Source organism: Engystomops pustulosus, chromosome 8 (assembly GCF_040894005.1).
Source record: "Engystomops pustulosus chromosome 8, aEngPut4.maternal, whole genome shotgun sequence".
In the NCBI taxonomy this organism is placed as follows: domain Eukaryota; kingdom Metazoa; phylum Chordata; class Amphibia; order Anura; family Leptodactylidae; genus Engystomops; species Engystomops pustulosus.
The window spans coordinates 27,218,311-27,235,787 of NC_092418.1; the positions used below are offsets into that span (position 1 = coordinate 27,218,311).

The 17,477-nt window shown below is 42.1% G+C and overlaps 1 protein-coding gene across 1 annotated transcript in view; it reads right to left on the reverse strand.

Moving 5' to 3' along the window:
• UNKL (unk like zinc finger) overlaps positions 1–5,194 on the reverse strand; it is a 53,662-nt gene extending 48,468 nt beyond the window's left edge. Inside the window, exons 1-2 of the mRNA XM_072120409.1 lie at positions 5,043–5,194; positions 2,406–2,615 (exon numbers count right to left, since the gene is read on the reverse strand). Coding sequence (XP_071976510.1) covers positions 2,406–2,615; positions 5,043–5,107 — 275 coding nt within the window. The 5' untranslated portion in view covers positions 5,108–5,194. The remainder of the gene's footprint in view (positions 1–2,405; positions 2,616–5,042) is intronic.
• Between the last annotated feature and the right edge of the window lie 12,283 nt (positions 5,195–17,477).

Here is a 17,477-nt window from a genome sequence, read left to right on the forward strand (position 1 = left end):
CAAACAAAATGAGGACAAATATAGTAAATTAGAGATAAAACACCTACGGGAATCCAGAAACCTTGACACGAGAGGAAACAAGCAGATGGCAGCGCTCTGTGATAGCGCTTGTTAATCGGCTACTATCTGCTCATGTGCCGGTGCTGGAGGCAATGGATTATATACCTCATGCCAGGATGGGAAAAATGCTGCCACATACAGGAGTGGGCAGTGCCAAGCATATGCTATGGTGATCATACACACAAGGTAAAGCTTCAAAAGAGGACCCGTCACCAGTTTTTGGATCCTAAACTAGGACCTGTTGTTTAGGGTCTCAAAACTGCCCACAGTCCGAGAGCCCATAAAGGCCATATAAAAAAATAAAACATATATACAGGCTACTTAAGAACACACAAAACCTAGTTACGAACGGACCTCTGGATGTTTTTAATTTTAAAATCCAATTGTCACAGAGACCAAAAAATTTTTTTACTGGGGTTACAATTATAAAATATACAGTCCCGACTTACAGACAAATTCAACTTAAGAACAAACCTGCAGAACCCATCCTGTACGTAACCCGGGGACTGCCTGTACTTACTGTACTTAGATGGGAATCTGATGGCACATCTAAAGCTCTCGCCAACGCGCACCTCCCCTCACAATGCGGGAGAAAGTCCAGCTTCATTGCGCATGCACAATTAAAGGGGTTGTCCCACAGGCCCTCACTTGTTGATCAGTAGGAGTCTCACTGAGACCCCCACAGATCAGGAGAACGAGGGATCCGATGGGGTCCCAGGTACCTCAGTCGGACCCCTTATTGCTCCCGGAGATTACGGATGTGCATGACCGTTCTGCTCTATTCATCTCTATGGAGCTGACAGAGAACACCAAGCGCGGTGCTCTGCAATTTCTGTCGGCTCCATTGAGATGTATGGGCTTAACTTGGTTCATGGGACAACCCCTTTAAGCCAGGGTGTACTCCAGCTTCATTGCCGCACCGTTCAGGTGCCGAGAGCTACGGAGCAGGTAAGTAGGAATGTTTTTTTTTTCCTTTTTACTGCCCCCAACTTTGAACTCATTCAAGAAGATACAGGACAATATGCCGTAGGTTTAGTGTCCCGATTCGCCCTGACAGGTTCCCTTTAATGACTTGAACATAGGGTCAGTGTAGATAAACTTGAATCTTAGGAATTCTGAGTTAACACTATTGATTACCTGTAGTCAGAAAGTCAGTGGTCTATCTATGTGGGAAAGTTTAAAGGGACCAGAGACTATAAAGGTGACAATTCTGCAACCAAACATCACTGCCCTTTCAACCAGCACAAATTTTCTATTCTAGAAAAAAAGTCTTCAACGATTTTGCAAATGAATCCACCACAAAAAGAACACAAGTAACAATCAGATCCCGATGCAGAATGACCAAAGCTTTAGGACAGTTTCAGACATCAGTGGTTGGTTCTGGAACCACAGACTGTCCACAGTACAAGTGAAGGGTAATCACCATATCACTGTATCCCAGTAATAGTATGAAGTCACGTTCTCTGCAATGCAATCGGTCCGCGATACACGGATTGGAGACAGTCATCTGAAAGTTGTTTTGTTCTTTGTGTAACTGAGTGCGTTTGTAAAAATGTTTTTTTTTTTTTTTTTTTTTAAAACACAATAAAAGTGTTCTGATCTAAAGTCAGATCAACAGTCAGATCTATTATTGAATTAACCCGAATTACCATATGGGATGAAGCTGCAATACTCTGCACTGCAAAGTTGGTGGTGTGCAGATTGATGAGCGCCGTAGGCTCATGGTGGGATCTTAAAGGGAACCTGTCATCAGAAATTGGCCTGATAAACCACTAGTAGCATGTTGACAAGCAGCTTCTATGGGAGGTATCTCTCATGCCCTGGTGTGGTGGCATCATTCAGAAAATCTACTTTGAAACGAGATGTTAAATGGTTTTATGAAGTCAAGGAGGTGGAGAGTTTAACACTGAAGTCAAGCTTTTCCTGCCCTAGAATGCCCCCTTTACTGAAATTGATGGTCCTGCATCCAGGGACGACACTGATCAAATCTCCTAAAGTTTGGCTCATGATGTCAATCACATGGGAGGGGGTGTTCAGAGACAGGGAAAGCTTGACTTCAATGTTAAACTCTCCGCCTCCCTGACTTTCTACATCTAACATTAAAATTAATTTGCATAATTTTAAGAGCCAGATCCCCATCATTCAGATATGCCGTGATTACAAATTTCCAACCAATCTTTTATGAAAAAAATCCAAAATAAAGAATCAGATTAATCCAGCCTAGAATTTTTTTTTTTTTTTTTACAAAACAGAAAGGAAGTTATTTCCATTTTATTACACCGGACACCTGAAAAGTTAAGGACACAAAGAAAGCCGCAATGAATTACTGCAACAAGAAAACTCACTCATCTCCATCGGGACACATTCCTGTGGTTTCATCGTATTTTGTACAATAAACGTCTGGACTGTAGTTAAACGTCCCATCGCGTCTCCGGATGGGTCTGCGGCGTCGTTGGTTTAAGAAATGCCAGTGAAAGCAGGTAAACGGTCTATGCTGGGTACATTTGTGCTGCAAAAACAGCGGGCACTGCTCCGTCCGAAATTCTTTTAGATACCTAAAAGAAGAAAATACATATGACATGAACTACTGTGCAAAAATTCAGAAACAGAACTACCACTGCGCTATATCTAGTGCAATTAAAAAAAAAAAGGAGGGATATAACACACCGCCAACCAAAACCAGACCATACCTTCCCACCAATTACAGTAAGGCAGCATTCACACAATGCGTTTAGGAACATAATGAGCATGTACATGGGCGGGACTCGGCCCAATCGGGTTTCCATTGAAACCCATGTGATCAGTAATGAGCACCCGATGTTTTGATGTAACACAGGGCTCATTTGCAATTAGTTTCTAAATCCAATGGGGCTCATTTACTAAGGGCTCTGCGGCTGCACTTTCGTCGGGTTTCCCAACTGTTTCAGTTTTGCGCCAAATTCCGCCAGGATTTTGCCGCAATCGCGCCGGCTTTCACGTGACAGAAATCCTTTCCATAGTCTTTGATATGCTATGGACACAACCTAAGGCTCTACTATTCCGGATCGAAATTGTTCTAGTGCAACAATGTATCTTACAAGAGTCAACTGCAACTTGTCAGTCCATTAGCCTCTATATTGATGGTACAGCGATCACTACAATCACATGACGCGGTTTTCATGCACGCGCATCCGGTTTTTTTTTTCTTAGGCCGCGGTCACACGTACCACTAGGCGTCCGTCCATAACGCGACGCTAGCGCACAGGGGGAGGTCCTCGGCCCGGACGCACATTCGATTCCTGAGAAACGCATGCGATCGGCTTAACAATCACATGCGTTTGACTGTAAACGGATGTGCGTTCGAGGAACTCCCCCTGTGCGCTAGCGTCGCGTTATGGCGGACGCGTAGCGGTACGTGTGACCACGGCCTTAACAATAAACCCTAGCGCATGAGCTGATTTTTCATTGCTCCACACAGCTGTCAGGGCGAGTTCACACGTTGCGCTTTGGTCGCGTTTTCATTGCGTTTGAAACGCATTAGAACAGCTGATGAGAGGTAATTTGCCTAATTACATTACCATTTGCTTTTGTTAACGCAATGTTAACGCATGTGTTAACAAAATACATGCGTTAACATCGCGTTTACGATGCGTTTTGTAACGGAAATGTTAACAGTGATATAATTAGGCAAATCACCTCTCCTCAGCTGTTGTATATGCGTTTCAAACGCGATGAAAACGCAGGTCAAAACGCAACGTGTGAACGCGCCCTCAAATAACTCGGGTTCCTGCCCGTGTTTGGAGCTCTCCAATAGAAGCCCACGGGAATGTGAAAAATACAGATGGCAGAGTGGAGTCATCTGTGTGCAGAACCTATTTGGGAATCAGTTTAAAAGGCAACACAATCACGTGACCGCTCAAGACATTGGGGGAATCTAGTGACATTTGCCATCCATCCGTCTTTATTTTCCGGTATGATCTACGGATCACGGAACCGTTGTTTGCAGCCCAGGAACAACACATGTTTGCTTGTAGAGAATCCTCGAGTACAATCTATACTGCCCTATACTTTGACGCTTTATCAAAGACGTCTTACAGGAATGATGCAAGCTCCCCAGTATACAACGTATCATAAACAATGTAGTGCAATAGTAAAGTGGAACGGTTGCCGCAAATTTAACCTTTAAGAGTAGCAAATGGTTAAAAGTATAACACCGCAATCAGAATCAACAATGGAGCCGTCCTCTACAGTTCAGATCGGCAACTGGAGAGAGGGAAGCACTTTACATGTGCAGGATTTACTGAGCACCCATGATCTGAAAGCAGAGGGTGCCGTAGGGACACATCGGGTGCACCCCATGGCTGCAGCTTTGTGTTGCAGTGGATGACATCACATCTATCCAGCAGTGACATCATCGTAGCGTTAGTTTTGGTTGCCGATCCATCACAGTAACAATCCAGAGTAAAATGAAGATGCAGCAGACAATACATGCGCTTCTGTAATGGAATGTGAACAGAAGCCTAGGGAGCGCAGGCAGATGGTGACAGACTACAAGGCACAGAGCTAATGGAGGAAAAACGCGGGAAGGAGCAGAGGCTGGACATCCCCCGTGCTGTCATGGAAGGAGGGAAAGCGTTTTATTTAAAGGGGGAGAACATGTCAGGAATGAGCAGCCGCCGCTCCTCGCAGCGCTATTCTCGGACAACACTTGCGCTCTGCCGGAGCGTACGGCGCCGTCAGGAATAAAGTCTCTACGCTACGCAACGGACGTAACGGCTCTGCGAACACAGACGTGGAGGAAGGGGGGGGGAGCGAGCGCGAGAGACTGCAGCCGCCAGACGAGACCCGACCGACACCCGCGGCACAGAAACCGCAAACCGACCGCAGCACGGAAGACCTTTTACTGCCCAGATAAAACGCACAGCGTTCACGGATAAAATACCAAGACAATCCCCCCACCTCACACTCCCGGTATAATCACCAGCTGCGCGGCAGTCACTTACGTGTAATGAGTCGGTTTCTCGGTCTGCGGGGAGCCGCTCAGCGCCGTTTTCGAAACCGACGGCATTTTCAGTCAAAACAAACATGAGCGCATGCGCGGGAATCCGAGCGCCAGCTCTGACCCCGCCCTCCGTCACTGACTGACAGGCCCCGCCCCCAGCCACTGCCCTCAGAGTGACAGCCAAAGCTAGGACACGCCCACTTTCTGATTCTTCGTCCCGCCCCCTCTACTCCCTCTTTCATGGTTTGGTAGGAGAAAACCTAGAAACCACGCCTCCTTCTCGGATCTGGGCCACGCCCTCTTGTATTGGTTCTGTCGGGATGTATACAGCCTTGTGCACACTGGCGCGCGTGGTGATTCCTCATTCAGTGATCCGCACTGGCTGGAGAGAGTTTACAGGCGCCGTCACAACTAGTTGTAGTTTATTCATCCGATAAAGAAAAAAATTGCAATTACCATGCGTTTTACTTGCGGCTGTGACTAGTGCACCACACTAATACACTTCCATCATGTCCTTAGAGTCCTAAATCTGACTACAGTGATCCCAGCGATATCAGTAATATTGTGACTTAACCCCTTAACGACCTGGCCTTTTTTTGTTTTTTCATTTTTGTTTTTTACTCCCCATCTACAAAAATCTATAACTTTTTTATTTTTATACTTAAAGAGGTCTGTAGGGGTTGTTTTCTGCATAACAAATTGCAGATTCCAAATGCAGTGAAATCGCACCACAAATTACATGTCTACTTTATTCTTTGGGTCGGTGCGATCTCAGGGATAACAAATTTGCATAGGTTTTATAATGTTTTCATACATTAACAAAAATTAAAACCTTCTGTACAAATTTTTTTTTTTATTTTGCCATCTTCTTGCGCTAATAACTTTTTAAATAACTTTTTTCTTCGCTGTACGGAGCTGTGGGTGTTGTCATTTTTTATGACTTTTGATGACGTTTTCAATGCTACCATTTCATTGGACTGTACGACGCGTTCACATGTTGCGTTTTGACCTGCGTTTTCATTGCGTTTTAAACGCATATATAACAGCTGAGGAGGGGTGATTTGCCTATTTACATCACTGTTAACATTTCCGTTTACAAAAAGCATCGTAAACGCGATGTTAACGCATGCATTAACAACGCGTTAACGCATGCGTTAACATTGCGTTTACAAAGGTAAACCGTAATGTAATTAGGCAAATCACCTCTCATCAGCTGTTGTATATGCGTTTCAAACGCAATGAAAACGCGACCAAAACGCAACGCGTGAACGCGCCCTCAGGGGGTTAAACGCAGTGAACAACTGTTATTATATTTTGATAGATAGGGTGCCGATACCTAATGTGTTTATGATTTTTACTTTTTATTTATATTTATATGACTTCTAGGGAAAGGGGGTGATTTTTTTATTTTTAGATTTTTTTAATATAATTTTTTTTTCCTTTTTTTATTTTTACTATTTTTCAGACCCCCTTTAGTACTTTAACCCTAGGTTGTCTGATTGATCCTACCATAATACTGCCATACTGTATATGGGGATTTTCCTCCTCATTCATTACTATGTGCAAATCGCACATTGTAATGAATGGGTTAAAACAAGACAGCCTTGGGTCTTCGGAAGACCCGTGGCTGTCATTGCAACAGATCGCCACCCCCCCCCCCTCAACGGAGTTTGCGTACCTGCATCCAACCCTGTGCTGAACCCGGAGATAGAGTGGAGACCGTCGGCGCTTCTCCACTCCTATCTGCGCATGTCCGCGATCTGATGCGGACAGTGTAATCGCTCGGCCCGCAAGAGTATGCTGGGAGGCGGAGACATGAAGCAGTGTAGCGGAGGGAGGTGGGAGGAGTTTATCTTTATTCAAAATCAAGGAGGACAAGCAGTTTGTGGAGGGGGCACTTACTTTGAGAAACAATGACCACGCCCAGGGGGCGACTAGGCAGGGAGCCAGGTAAAGTTTTATTAAAGTTACTTACAGGAATCTAATGAAAACTGGTTTCGGATATACTTGGGGTTGACTGTGGGCATGTGGGAGAACTTAAAAACAGTGTTTTGATGACAGGTTCCCTTTAAACTTTCTAAAAGATTGTGAGGACTAAAGGATTAGCCCTAAAAAGGGCTATCCTTACATTAGTTAGATCCACTTACCAACAGATCTACCTTAATAGGTAGATCCGTGGTGGTAGGTTTCCTTTAAGGGCAAGTTCACACTGTTTCATGCAATGGTAAAACGGTAGAAACCAAAACACATATGAAAGCAGAGCTGCAGGTCCGTACACTACAGAATTGCTCCGCAGCGGTCAATCTGTGCGATTCTGACAATAACAGAGATTTTTTTTACAGATGTGACACAAAGCCTGGCTCTGTGTACACTAGCTGTTATTATTGGAACCATGACAGTTTTGCGGATCTGAAAGAGATTTTAAGGACAGGTTCCATTGTGTTCTAATGTTTATTGACACTGCACTGCACATAGGACAATAGTACATTCTATACATGACACTCATATGGGGTAACTAATCCTTGCTACGGCTGTGCTCCCCAGATATCTGTATGTTAAAGCTTTTGACACTGCTCGAAAAATACACAGAGGCATACAAATTTTGGGGCAGGCCTCATTTGCACCAAAATTCAGCTTTTTTGTTCTTCTACAGTGAGTCAAAAGGAACGTGGATGTGGATGTAATGTTGCGTTTTCTGTGCATTTTTTCTGCATGTGTCTTTTTTACTTGTTTTATTTCTGACGTCATTTTAAAGGGAACCTGTCATCAGGAGCCCTTTTTCTGGTCCCCATAGAGAATAGTGTGCACGTTCCCTAAGACCTTTTATAGTAAAACTGACTTTTTCCGAAAAAAAAAAAAAAAAAGATAAGTTAGATCATAGTTTACCATTCTGTGAAAGCTGTCCCCCATATCTTCTCCCCCAGTCATACATGTCTGCCCCACTCCTCACTGGCCATACAGAAAGGTCTAACATCTAATACATATCCTTTTTCATCTAACATATCCTTTTTTTTTTTTTCGGAAAAAGACAGTTTTACTATAAAAACTCTTTGGCAATGTGTACACTATTCTCTATAGGCTCATGTCAGAAAAAGGGTTCCTGATGACAGGTTCCCTTTAAGCAAAAATTTGATGCAGATCTGCTAGAGAATTAATGCAGATTTTTACTCTCCCATAGACTAATGCAAAAATCTGCAAGGACGCACCAATCTACAAGTAGTTCAAATGGAGACCCTAACTTTATACCAGATCCTAGCTCACAAAGATTTGCTGTGACTGCTGATGAATCCTATCTCTGCCTTAAACAAGAGGGTCTCAGAAAAAGAGCAGGTACAGAAAATTAACCGTACTTACCTTCTCCTGTCCCCCGTTCCAGTGGTGTAGTCCACTGCAACCACCTGTTTTCTCTAAAATCTCTAGCCGAGCTGTAGGTGTTGACAGTAGTGGATTATAATATAGACGGTTAGGGCGATAGGCCAGGGCCCAAGCCTTCTAGGACGCCCGTGGTTGTCCAAATCACTATTTAAAACTGTGAAACACCATGAAATCCTCACACATCTGTTCCTGCTCTTAATATACATGTATACAAGACCCATTTCAGAACCTTTAAAAGGTCCTCCAAAGGTCCTGAAGCTGCTGATTGAAAGTGGACAGAAGAGATGCATAATCCATTCCCCACAAAGATTCTGGTACCATATGTACTATTAGGCTAGAATATTTATAGCCCAGGGCCCATGGCAGTCTTAATCTGCCCCTGGGTGTAGATATGAAGCCAGGGGGCTATACAGGGGAAATAGGGAGCCAGAGTAGCATAAGTAAGTATATATATATATATATTTTTTTTTTTTTTTACTATCAAAGACCCTCATTGGTTTTGCATTAAAATGTGATAACCTCTTTAAACACCAGTCTTAAAGGAGGCTTCTCAATGTTTTTTCCCAAAATAAAACAGGTCCATGGCTCAACCATGGGTAGTTCATGGGTACCCCAACTGCTTCCATATGACTATCTTTTACTTAAATTATTATTAATTACGGTATAAATAATTATTTTGAGCTGCAATACCGGCACAGACCATGGTCAGTTGTAGCGCTGTTTTCGGAAGAAACAGCCACGTTTTCCAGCTCTTTTAATACATTCCTTCTCTGTTCATATTTACAAACCTCCCCCCGGGACACATTTATTGGTGTATGTGCAGCTCTCTTTTCAGCGTAATTTTGCAGCTGCTGAAACGCCTACAATCTTTTATTTTTTTCTGTCAAATTGAAACTAAATCTCACAATAAAAGAGACTTCCTATACCGACGTGTTAAATCTGAGGAAAACAAAGCCCCTAGGTGCTGAATTAGGAGCATCCTGACAGTAGGGACACAAATGACTAATAATGGAGGAGTGGTAACACGATACAAGAGTGCTGGAGGGGCATTTCCTAATATTGGGTGCATTTACGTGCAGTGTGTAGGGCAGCTAGAAATACACAGCCGTACTCCCTCCCCTTCTACTCATAGATGGGGGAAGCCCAACCTCCATTACTGTTGTATGCCTCTCCGCCTCCATGTTGCATTCAGCTCCTCTATTGTTACAGACTATTTCGGTTACATACCCTCCCTTTTCGTCTCGCCGCCTCCCCCCTGACACTGGCAGATCTCCTTCTCTCATCATACTAGACATTACTCGCCCTCCTTCATTGTTGTACAACGCCTCCTTCACTACTAGTCACCCCTCCCCATACAGAAAAACATGGCCAGCCCTCGTATGTGACAAAGATTGCTCTGCCATGCCATTTTATTAGAACAACAAACTATTGTTTTATGTTCTAGACTACAAAATGGACCAGCCTTTGTATTTTCATATGTTTTATACCGCAATCTGTACTTCATGTAAGGATTGTGTTGCAAGTATTACTTGTTAAGAGTCGCAAATTGTCAGTGTTGCTAGGTAACTAGGGGACAGGCGCGCGACAACTGCACTGCAAATAAACTTAGGATGGAGAAAGTTGCTTGTGTGCAGGGGAATTGCGGCGTTTGGTGAAAAGAACATGTTGAATGTTAACGTTTATCTTTTTTTATTGGTGGCAAATGTACAATGGCTGGTGCTGAGCATGCACATTGCAACAATTATCAACTAGGGGGGCATGTGGCCATAAAGTGCTATCCCCCACACCCCAGACTACGCTATTATTCTCTCTACTCTCTATGTACTATCATATATCATCCTCAGGATCTTTAGGACTATCCTGGTCTTCAAAGTTGATCTCTGGTTTCTTGACCCTCTGATCGTGTTATAGGGACAGAAGAAAGACAGGTCAAGTATGATGACATCTGTCACTCTGGGGTTTGCTGTGGACAGGTGGTCAGCAGCCTGGCCTCAAACAGTCAGAACATAGCCTACCGCCTGGGCTCCCGTAGTCAGCATTCTAAAAAGCTAAGACTCTGCCCTAACCACCGAGGACCCAACAGGACCAGATTTATCCAGGTCACACACAAAATGCTTATCAATAAAGTTTATATCATTGTAAATAATATTTAAACGTTCCTTGAGACAAACAACTCAATTCCTTGAAGACACACAGGTCCACTCTTGATCGACTCCTAGACTCTGTAAGCCCCCAAATATGGTTATTTTCTGCTCTCTGGGGTTCACTATTGGGTTACAACGGATGATCCTCTGGTGCCTCGGTGGGCCGGTACGACACTAGCTGAGACCCCACCCCCCACCCCACAATCACTGGAGGGAAATAATTAAAAAAAGGTGCCATAACTTTAATCATGCCAAATAATGCATATATGGAGAACACACTGCGATCTGTTATTCAGATGAAATTTATTGTTGCTGGTCAAAAATTAAAAAACTTCACGCTGAATAAATAGATGTAGTAATGGCAGTATGAAATGGAACAATATTTCCTATAGATTAGACTGTAATGGAGACTGACTGTAACAGGCTTTCGGCTACAGAGTAGGAGAAGCAGGACATAAGGTATTGTGTAGTCCTTGGGTGGAGGTCACTGCATCTAAAGACCTCTAATAGGGGGTTATGTATCAATGCAATTATGGCAGCTATTGATCTAAAATAGATGATGTTTAGGCTTGACAAGGATCAGACCACCATTATTTTTATATTGATGGACAATCCTATTGATAGGTTACTAATTTATTGATAATGAAATAATTCTTTAATGCACAAATTGATATTCACCTCTGTTATGGGGGTCTATCTGTCTCAAATCTATCTATCTCATAACTATCTATCAGGTCCTGAGCTGCAGTTACCTTGTGCCACCACTTTACAGCAGATAATGGGGCACATTTACTTACCCGGTCCTGCGCGATCCCCCATCCGGACTGGCCGATGAGGATGAACTCTGCCACGATTCATGAAGATCGTGCGCCTGATATTCTGCATGTGTCTCTTCCCCGATCAGGTCCGCCGGAGTTCACCTTCTTCTTCCCGGGGCATGTAAGTGCTTGGCTTGTGACTCAATTTTGAAGTTAAATCCCGCTGGTTTGTCCGAATGCGTTGGATTGTCACTCGGCCCCCCCATTTGTGTTGCATAATCCTATCACGTGCGCCAAAAAAACCCTTTTAAATCCCTGTCCCAGTGGTACAAAACGGAAGTCTTCGGGATGTCCGATGAAAGTGTGTTCCGAGGGACCCTTAGTAAATGAGCCCCAAAACTTCTGCTTTAGCACTCAAGGAACAGCTAGTCATTGTGGGGTCTGGTTGTTGGAACCCCACAGATCACTTATTATGGGTAAAGTATTAAAGTCATTGTTATGGAAAAATACAAGGAACAATACAATCTATATCTATGGGGTTAAGCTGCCATAACAAACACAACACACATAGACCAAAAAAATCAGATTTCCCATAAAATATGTTGGTCTCCAATACATATATCTATTCCTACAACTTTAAACCATCAGTTTACTGTTGGTAAATGTGTCTACGGGATTTTTTTTTATTACAACTCTATATGCCATGGAAATATAGAGGTAGAAATGTTATGCAAATGTCCCCGGGGTGCTCAGGACATGTCACCCGAGAGCCTCAGAGAGCCTTGTATTAAAATTTATACACTTGCCCTGTAATACTAGCGCTGCGGCAGAGGTGGGGGCATAAGCTAATATACGAGGTTCCCTGGCGCGCTCAGGTGATTTGGCCTGAGTGCCCCAGGCTAATTTGCATAACTTTTATTTCTGTATATTTCCACGATTGCTGCCTATAGGATTATAATAAAAGAAGGAACATCAAACTTTTTATTAGGACACATCTATATCGGTAAACTGATGGTAGATATCCTTTAATGTAAGAGTTACAGTGCTGGAGAAGAGACACCTCAGTGGTTCCTGGGCCCTTTCTATCATATATTCCATAAATGTTTTAGTATATCTTATTCTTTAGACCACATTTTAATTTTAATTTAATTTTGGATGGTTTTCTCAAGGATACCACAATGATATAATCTAATCAGAAATTAATACCGAATGCGAAACATGTCTGGAAATGTTTTAACAAATAGACTGTGGCCAAATATGGATTGGATTATGTTACCTAGAGTCTAGTAGTCAAGTTTATGTTAAATACATCAACAAATTTAAGAAGTGAAAACTCCATTGTTATGGATCCTGCCCTGCCAGCATGAAAACATTAAGTATGAATAGATGACAATCAGATTCACCTGTAAGCTCCACCTAACACTATTTTTCATCTGTGCACAAACAAAAACAGACGTCCTATTGTGAAATGCGGCAGGACCCATACTGTGCTAAAGAAAGGCAAAAGAAACTAAGTGGGTCTGGTTTTGCAATCTAACTTTCTGTTGTCTCTGTCTCTTCTTTTCATTCCTGTTATTTGGGTGAAAACAGAGTTAATCCCCCACCTTTAAGGTGTTGTCTCAAAATGAAACAGGTGAGAACAAGAACAATAGGTGTATTTATTTGGGTTTCCTATATACTGTATGAAAAGCTAACTACACACAAGGTATGAAGTTATCGGTGGGGTTCAAACTGCTGGTAACCCCATAGATCATGAAAATGGGGATCACATGTTCCCCTTATTAATGGCAAAGCTGACATATAAGTTGGACAAAATAAGATTATGGTATTTAGCTATCTAGTCCTGTAGAGACTAGAGTCATGTGGCTTTCTATGTATTGAAATACATGCGGTCTTCAGAAGACTAGTGCGTCAAAATGTAAAAAGATGTTTTCTAGGATATATAGATTGCATCCTATGGGTCTGAAACAAGCACATTGGATGCTTAATGATTATTGCACAAGATGTAACACTTATAAGGACCTTCTTCCACATGGTCTTGGTGTATAGGGGCTGTATTTACAATGTCTTGAACTTTATGTTGGGACTACAACCTTTATGCAGAGCACAATCATAAAAATAATCCCTACAAAAAATCGTAACATAATTATACAGGCTCCAAAAGTTTTTCTATTTAATTGACGTCTTTCAAAGGATGTAATTTATAATGGCCGTACAAAGTACAAATTGCAATATGCAAAAACTCCTGATGCATTCTTGCAAATGTGGCAACAGCCAGTGGCATAACGTGTAGTTGATGGGCCCCAGTGCAAAGTCTGTGCCAGGTCCCCAACTACAATGTATGGTTTATAATACTAATCTTCTCATATAAGAAAGTGACACTTTATGGGCCCCCTATACCTCTTGTGACTGCACCCTCTGCACCCCCTCAAGTTACACTCCTGGGCAGTGGCATAACTAGAAGCTGAAGACTATAATGTATGGTTTATAGTAATAGTCTTCTCACTTGGGAAAGTGACACCTTAACCTCTTGGGCCGGGCTGCGACCGCAACCTCTGCACCCCTTCAAGTTACGCCCCTGCTCCTGGGAATAGATGACTACCTTAGAGTACATTATACTGTAAGAATGGTTGCGTAAATATATATTGAAGTCTAAGCAAGAAGCCTCCCATACTGTCCTATCAGATGTGCTTCTAAAGAAAGTCGGTGGGGCCGTTTCATAGTTTTGTAATCTCTTGTTAATATTTTAACTTTTGAAAATTAACTGTAAACTTTAAAATTGAAATAACAACATACACATTGGCAGATACAGTATCGAGAGCAAAAGATACAAAATTACAAACAGTGCAAAACAGTCACTACATGACACATATATATAAAGTTGGGTTTCACAAATCCTTTCGGTACTAAGACACTGTGAAGTGAACAGAATGGGAACTGAAAGTTGGGGACAAAATAACGTGGAAAGAGGGGGTGAAGAGGAAGATAGGAAGGGGACAACAATCTAGGCACCCAATTTGACTAATGTCCATGGGAGAGGTTCCCATACCACTTATGTAAGGTGTTTTTCAGGAAGGCTGAGATGGTATCTAATGTCTATGTATGCAGGCATACAGGTCTAGGCGTAGAGTGGGGTGAACGGGCAATGACACTCTTGGTTGCCGTATGCATAAAGAGGAACAAATTTCTTGCTGCATGTTTTTTGGGGTTCATTGATCAAGTAGAAAATTGAGTCTAGTGATACATCAATCTTAAAAACATCCACCAGGATAGTGAGTGGACAGCCCTAAAAATTGTGAAAAGATGTACCCACTCCTCCCTTGCTCCAACAGCACATTGCAGGGATGGATGAATGCAGAAGCCCATCACATGAGGAGTTTATACTAGGATCCTTAGTTGGCTGAGCAGATTAAGATTAACAGATTAAGAAGTGGTAAAAGATATCAAGACCAAAATGCATACAATCACGCTACACAATCATCAATCCATTAGCCTCCATAGAATTGTTAAAACATATGTTGCATGTTCGTAAACGACTGCCAGGGTATATATAGCTTTATTATATATCAATAATATCATCATCAATGAATTGTTCTACTAGAATACAAAGCACAACTAACGTCTCCATGCCAATGCTATACTACTGTGACCTTTGCAGCTTTTCTTCTTTAAATCTTGCTTCCATGAAGGATCCAGGGTTGATTCTGTTTCTTCTCCTGTCTTACGTCTCTGTTGTTTTATTGTAAATCTTCCAGTCTTTCCTTATGTGAATGAATGCTGGCCCTGGTGTAAGCTGTGTGCTCTATCCCTTGTAATTAATTCATGCCATAAACAGTAAAGGTACTTGGCAAATTGCAGTCGTTCTACGTCAGCTGGATTTACCTCTACACTAGAAATTCCCTTCAGAGTATCACATATTACATGTATGTTTATACTGCTTGTAAATTAAAGTGCCCCTCTAATTCCAGTTATACACCTTACTTGACATCATTCAGCCGATATACATGAAGCAATAAAATAACCTGGATCCCTTTTCCCTCATACCATATACTGCAATACTACAGTATATGGTGAGTTAGCTAATGATCTGTAAGAGCTTGCCACCAGCACACAGTTACAGATTGCGCAGAATGAAAGGCTTGGATTTTCATTCAGACTCTTAACCCATCAAATGTGTGCTGCCATTTTGGCTAAGATCGTCGATCCCTGTGACATTTTCCGTTAGAGACACTACTAGGTAAATAGTGGCGATGATAACCGTTCATATATCCTTAATGCCACCATGATGTATAGACAGGGTAGGACTCAGACTCCTGAGACAGATGAGAAGGGCCACAATATTAGGGGGTACATGAGAGGCCACTATATGAGGGGGGATGAGAGGTCACAATATATGGGGGAGCTGAGAAGGGCCACAATATGAGGGGTAGATGAGAGTTGCCACAATATGAGGAGGAGATGAGAGTCCACAGTATGAGGAGAGAATATGAAGGGTCACAATATAAGGGGTAGGGCAGAGGACAAAAAATATATATGGGGGAGATAAGGGCCTACGATATGAGGATGAGATGTGAGAGGCCACAATATGAGGGAGTGATAAGAGGAGGACAGAATATAAGAGGGAAGATGAAGGGGTAACAATAGGACCTGGAAGAGTCACTGATTGCTTTTAATAATATGTCCTAGCTAATGCTGGACATTAAGTCCATGTTCACAAGATTTAATTACATTTAATTTCTCCTCCCTAAATGCAGATGTGTTCAGCCCTAAATGACTGCCTCTGGTAAGAAGTTACGACTTACCTAAAGCAAGCATTTAAGTGTAAAAACGTTTGCGATCAGGGAGGAAAAACTCCAGGGGCACTTGAATTGCATTTGGTCTTGTGCACATGACCTTAGGCTGCGTTCACATGATGTGTTTGCATTGTGTTTTGAAACAGATTCTATCTGCAATTTTTACCATCATTAATACTGATGTATCTTATGATTCATTTTGCCTGATGCATTTGCTGTGCCTTTCAAGATGAGACTAAACCACATTCTGTAAATGTGTTCTAAGAATATACAGGTAAAATTTCCATGTAGCAGGAGGTGGGCCCCCAAAATCAATTTCATGGTGGGCTGACCCTGCGTATAGATCTATCACACGTGGTTAGGCTGAAAAGCTGGTTGATGGGCTGCTCAGCAGGTGAGCCTGTACCTTTACACTTTTATACTTTCACAGGGTTTTATGACCTTTTTTCACTGATGTTTTTGGTCATGTTTGTGTTCATGTAGCCTTAAGGAATTAAACTTCTCGTTACCATACTCACCTTTCAAAAAAATCCCATTGTAAAGTGATAAACTAAATATTCAATATTAAAATTTAAAAATGTGTGTTTGTCCAAAATATTTTGATGGTGTATTATCAAGAGATTATTCCCTAAAAGTATTGATGGTTCATGAAAACACTACACAATGTCCACAAAAGGCTCGTAGGTCTTTAATATGGATCCAATGGGACTGATGTACAGTTGAAACAAAAACTTAATTGAATTTTTTTTTTTCCTCTCCCTAAAAATGAACCCCCACACAAAGATTATCCTATGAATCACAACATGGGCCATAAATTCATGATCGGTGTGGGGTTCCTCTTGGGATTAGTTGAGCAGAAGAGTGAGAAACCCCAAGTCCCCTTGTCTATTAGCGTGTCCTGGTGCCCATTCAATACACAATCGTAACTACAGGGGGTGCAGAGTCACTGCAGGAGCCTAAAGCATGAGGGGGCCTAGAGGTTACTCTGCAACGGTACATGACGGTACATTTATTATCCTCTTGATAGATCCAACACGAATTCCAAATGTATATTGATTGAATCTTATGATTTCGGCTAAGTTCACACTACCGTTCCTTCGCTCCGTTCAAAATGTAAAGAATGGAGGTTGAACGTATCAGTTAAAAATCCCATTGACATCAATGTAAATTTTATGTCAACCTTTATGGTCAGTTTGGCATGGATCCGTTATCCAAGGTTTTTTTTTTTTTTTTTCCAAACGGAGGAACGGTCCTGCAGCCACTGTAATTTTTTCAGTCTAAAAAAACTTATGGATAATGGTTCCCTGTCTAAACATAACATAAAAGATGACATAAAAATTCCATTGATGTCAATGGAATTTTTATC